The following is a 5,628-nucleotide window of genomic DNA, read 5'->3' as shown; positions in this document are numbered from 1 at the left end:
AGATGGTGTGGGCGGGGGAGGTGAAGTGGAAATGTAAGAACAAAGAGGATTATGAGGATTAGGAAAGTCAACGTTTCAAGCCGAAACCTTTTGTTCTGAAACGTTGACTTTCCTGACCCGCTGATGCTGTCTGATCTGCTGTGTTTGTCCAGCTCTATGTTTATTGGCTCTGGACTTCCAGCATCTGCGGTCCTTGCTATTTCTGCAGACATATTATGGTCAGTTTCTGAAGTTGTGGATTATATATATTGGCCAATTTTATTGAGCAGAAAATCAGGAGTGGATAATGCCATCCTCTGTGTTTGATTCTCTGAAGCAGCAGGAGGATCAAGGGGGTTATCTTCGGCATCGGGCTAAACAGTTGTCAAACCATAGCAAGTGAGATTACGTGGCACCACCCTGCTCCAACATACCCAACCCAGAGGGACAAACCAATGAGACCTGGGAATGAACAGAATGATCACACTGGAGCACCATTTAAGAGGTCGCAAGACAAGTTGGACCAGTGTGTCTCATTCACCCATTTTCTCCTTCTAGGAAATGACAAAGTTTAGAAAACAGAAAACTGGAAGCTGCTGTATTTTATAGTGTGGCTTGTAGGTTTCTACACTGTGGCACCACACTGGGTTACCAGTGTCACTAGAGGAATTGGAGTACAGAACCACCAGGGTCTTACAAAACCGTGGTCAGGCTCTAACTCTGAAGTATCTGCATTCAAAACTGGACACTGCATCTCACAAAGGATATAATGGACTCTGTGGTTGCAGATTGATTCAACTGAATGATACTGTGATAAGGGGGTGACATTACAGGGACAACTCAAAACTTAGTTTGTATTCCCATGAATTTAGAAGATTAAGGTGTGATCATATTGTGATGTTTAAAACAATAACAATGCTTTAGTGTGATTTAGACAAGTTGAGCGAGTGGGCAAATGCATGGCAGATGAGGTGTAATGTGGATAGTTGTGAGGTTATCCACTTTTGTAGCAAAAAAAAAGGAAAGCAGATTATTATCTGGAGGCAATAGTAGGGGTTGGTCTAATGAGCTGCTTCTCTCAGGGGACAGCTTCTCCAGATGGGAGCGCACGTCAGGGGGATGTAGGAGGGGGTAAATCTTCACATACACAGTGTCTCTTATAAAATGATTAGCAACAGAGTGCTGCAGCATAACATTTAAACAGACCATCCTTCTGGATCATGGCGCTGTTCTTCGTGATTGTGGCATCATCACTCAGTCCGCACATATTCTCGGAAAAGATTCTGAAGTAATACTCATTCCCAATGATGAGTTCGGATATGACGCAGTTGGTTCTGTGGTAGTGTTCAGCGACTGTGTACCAATCCTAAAGAGGGAATGGTATAATCTTAGTTAAATATGCCATTGTTTTGTTTGTTCTGTCACTCTTCAGTCTCTATAAGGCTATGAGATGGGCACAGACCCAACTATAAGGCTATGAGATGGGCACAGGCCCAACTATAAGGCTACGAGATGGGCACAGGCCCAACTATAAGGCTACGAGATGGGCACAGGCCCAACTATAAGGTTATGAGATGGTGACAGGTCCAAAGATAATGTTATGAGATGGGGACAAGGCCAACGATAATGTTATGAGATGGGGACAAGTCCAACTATAAGGCTACGAGATGGGCACAACTTATTTGACCTGTCCTCATGAGACAGTTCCTCCATACTTGGTAACCAAAAGAGCTGCGGATGTTGTAAATCAGAAACAAGAACAGAAAAGCTCAGCATCTGTGGAGAGAAATCAGAATTAATGTTTCGGGTCTTCCGTTCTGAGGAAGCGTCACTCGACCAGAAACGTTAACTCTGATTTCTCCCCACACATGCTGCCAGACCTGCTGAGCTTTTCCAGCAATTTCTATTTTTGTTCCTCCATACCCGGGATCAGCCTAGTGAACCTTCCCTGGCCTGCCTCCAATGCCAGTATATCTTTCCTTAGATAAGGAACCCAAACTGTTCACAATATTCCAGCTGTGGACTAACTAGTGCCCTGTATATTTTTAGCCAAAGCTCTTGATTTTTTATAGTCCATTTCCTTTGAAATGAAGATCAGTATTCCATTTGCCTTCCCTATTACCTGCTGACCTTGGATGTTGGCTTTTTGTGGTGTTAGGTATTTGCATTGAAGGACATGGCAATGGGACAATCTTGCCACTGATATAGTTCTAGAATCATAGAATGATACAGAACTGAAGAAGGCCATTCAGCCCGTTCTATGAATCAGCACTCCAATTAGTCCTACTCCCTTGTTCTTTCCCCACAGCCCTTTTTCCCCACTTTCAACTATTTATTCAATTCTTTTTGTAAGCTACGATTGAATCTACTTCGTTTTGAATGGAGGATCATGTGCTTTTTTTCATCTGTCTTCTCAACCGCCCTTCCATCTTTGTGTGTATATAACCTCCGGTCTCTATTCCCACATCCTCCTTTATAGTGGGATATATATATAATATCACTGTCCTGTTTACATTGCCTTTCCTTAGATTCCTTTCCAAGATGTGTCTCCACCACAAATATCACAGTTAAATTTTCTCTATCTCTGCCCACATCTTCAAGGATTGCTTAATGTCCTCCTTAAATCTGTAATTATCCTCCATGTTATTGACGGATTGTGAGCGAGAGAGGGTGAGTGGAAGACAGTGAGGGAGAAAATGCAAGGGAGAGAGGCAAAAATAGTGAGACTGAAGGAGAGAGAAAAAATGTGAGGGAGGTAGAGTGAGAGAATGAGAGAGAGAGTGAGAGAAATTATGAGAAAGCAAAGGAGCTAGACAGAAAAAAATTTGTGAGAACAAGAGTGTGGGAAGAATATATGTGAGAGTATGAAAGTGAAAGAATGAAAGAGAGAGAGGGTGAGTGAGAGGGACAGAATGTAAAAGGAGAATGTGAGAGCAGAGAGAGTGAGTGAGAGAGAGTGAGAGAGAAAGCAAGATAGTTATGATTTCATACTCACCATGGTCTTTTTATCAGCTTTTTGAATGGTGTAACCTGTAATACTGGCATTCCCATCATCCTTTGGTGGTGTCCACTCTAATGCCACATTAGTGTCCCAAATATCGACTATCTTCACTATCATTGGTGGACCAGGTTTCTCTGTGGAAAGAGTCACAAAAATAGCAATTTTTCTTGTTTTTTGGCAATTCCACATTGCTCATTTGCGAAACTGATCTCTGCCATAATTTCCCCCTTTGTGTCCTTAACTGTCACCAGAGCAGCCAAAATACAATCCACAGAATTGTATTTGTTGTGCTTTGGCACCAGATGTCCCAAAGCCGCTTGAAATTTATTCCAGTTTGTGGCATCAACTCTTTAAGTCACAGCCTACCTCCTACCATTGTCTCTCACTATCTAAGCTGAGCTCCCGCTATATTTTTATTATTTATTCACACTAATTAGACTTCAAGGGCATTTGTTACCCCTGAGAAGGTGGCAGTGAGCCACTTACTCAATACAACTGAATGTCTTTCCAGGCCTTTTCAGGGGCCAGTTAATAATCAGCCACGTTACTGTGCGTTTGGAGTCATGTGTAGGGCCAGACCAGGTAAGGGCATCAGTTCAGGAGGAGGCAGTGGTCTAATGATATTATTGCTGGACTGTTAATCCAGAGACCCAAGCTGGGGACCTGGGTTAATCCTGCCACAGCAGATGGTGGAATTGAAATTCCATAAAAATCTGGAATTAAGAATAACAAAAACCATGAATCCATTGTCGATTGTCAGGAAAAACCCATCTGGTTCACGAATGCCCTTTAGGGAAGGAAACTACCATCTTTATCTGGTCTGGCCTACATGTGACTCCAGACACACAGCCAATGTGGTTGCCCTCTGGGCAATTAGGGATGGGCAATGGATGTTGGCCTAACCAGTGATACCCTCACAGTGTGTATAAAATAAAGTCTCCTTCCTTAAAGAACATAAGTGAACCTGATGGTAGGGCAGGTGGGGGCAAATGCAGGGGGTTTTACAACAATCCAGTAGGTTTATGGTTATCATCACTGAAACAGGGTCACTCATTCCTGACTTAGTTACACAAATTTAAAATTCCCCAGCTGCTGTGATGGGGTTTGAACTCAATCCTCTGGGCCACAGTCTACTCTCTTGATCACTAAGCCTCTCCGCTCCCATTTCGGAGGGTCATGTCTAGGACAACTTGTCAGCCAAGTCCACTTTCCTCCAAAATGGACAATCAGATTTCGAGAGTGCCTCTCCTTCCAACTGGAAATTGATGACTTATGGAATTTTCTACAGTCAGTCAATACTGGCTGTGCAATCTACCAACCAATTAGAGACATCAAGGACCCATAATTCTGCCTTTATCCTCAAACCTTCCATCCAAAACCCCTCCCCAAGACATCCATTTCTGAACAAACCCAGAGGATCCTCACTGTCTGCTCTTAACTCTGAGAAACAGGATGTACCCTGCCTCAAGATTCACCCTGCCAAATACTGCTAATGTTGTCAATTTCAAAGGAGGAAGATAAACCGTTACAAATTTGTCCATCAAGTTCATGCCAACAGTATAGCCTCAGCAAACAACATGTCTTAGACACACGGTTAATTTGTGAGAATTCACAACCTGATTGCTAAGCTGACACCCTCCCAGAAGGGAAAGTGGCTTCATCTAGGGGCTATAGGAATTGGGTGGACATTCTTAATGGGGGGAGTGTTTTATGGGCTCCCACAACCCATGTAACTCCAGAATTTATGTTCCGAGCTCAGATCTCCGCTTGACAGGAATCTTTGGACATGGATCTGAGCCTCGGACCTTGTGATTTGGATGGGGTGCAAGGGTTAGGTCGAAACTTAGGCCATTCAGCCCTTTGAGCCTGCTCCACCATTCAATACAATCATGGACCGATACTCTATCTCGATCTCACATTCCTAATTTTGCCCCATACGCCTCAACATCTTTAAAATCCAAAAAGGTTAGTTAAAAAACGTGTCTATCTCTTTCTTGAGTATGTTCAGTAACTTGGCGTTTGCAGCCTTCTGTGGTCGAGTATTCCTTAGGTTCCTCTGAGATCCATTGAAGACTGGGGCAGAAGAGATCCACATAAACCAGGTCATGGGCTCCAGGAAAGTGAAATGCAGCATTGAAACTGCCTGATACCAAACTCAGTCTCTCACACATGCACCACATCCCCAAGTCTTTTCCACTGAGCGGCTAAGTCCCGGGACTGTGTAATTTTGTAGTTCTGGTTCACATACCAACAACCTGAACGATTATTGTAGCTTTGTCCACAAGCTTTTCCACTTGGACTGTTAGCTCGTAGTGGCCTGAGTTTTTACGCTCAGCTTTGCGGATGAACAGCACTGTGTCTGATTCCGTGGTGCGAACATTAATTGTACTTAAATCCAAAGGAGCGTCATCCTTTGTCCAGGTGACCTTTGGCCTGGGTTTACCCTGGTAAAAGAGGTTAATTGTATAAATCAGTGCCTGAACCGGTTTTAATGCAATATTTGTTTTGTAACAATGGATGGAAGAATCTTCTTCAAGTTGTGGCTGTTAGAAGACCGTACCACAAAAAGAAGCATCTTGCACTTCTAAAGCACCTTTCTCAACCTTAAGGCATCCCAAAGTGCTTCACAGCCAATGAAGTATTGTTCA

The 5,628-nt window shown here is 43.3% G+C and overlaps 1 protein-coding gene across 1 annotated transcript; it reads right to left on the bottom strand.

Moving 5' to 3' along the window:
* Positions 1 to 1,185: 1,185 nt before the first annotated feature.
* On the bottom strand, positions 1,186 to 5,424 carry LOC109924639 (myosin-binding protein C, slow-type-like; the record flags this gene model as incomplete). The annotated part of the gene is made up of 3 exons (XM_048594632.1): positions 1,186 to 1,345; positions 2,975 to 3,114; positions 5,229 to 5,424. Coding segments are annotated over 3 exons (496 nt in total), but the record flags the coding sequence as incomplete, so codon positions are not given.
* Between the last annotated feature and the right edge of the window lie 204 nt (positions 5,425 to 5,628).

This window comes from Rhincodon typus, unplaced genomic scaffold, assembly GCF_021869965.1.
Source record: "Rhincodon typus isolate 14 unplaced genomic scaffold, sRhiTyp1.1 hic_rhity00012081, whole genome shotgun sequence".
NCBI lineage: Eukaryota > Metazoa > Chordata > Chondrichthyes > Orectolobiformes > Rhincodontidae > Rhincodon > Rhincodon typus.
Note: the sequence above shows the minus strand (reverse complement) of the source record. Positions and strands in the feature narration are given on the sequence as shown.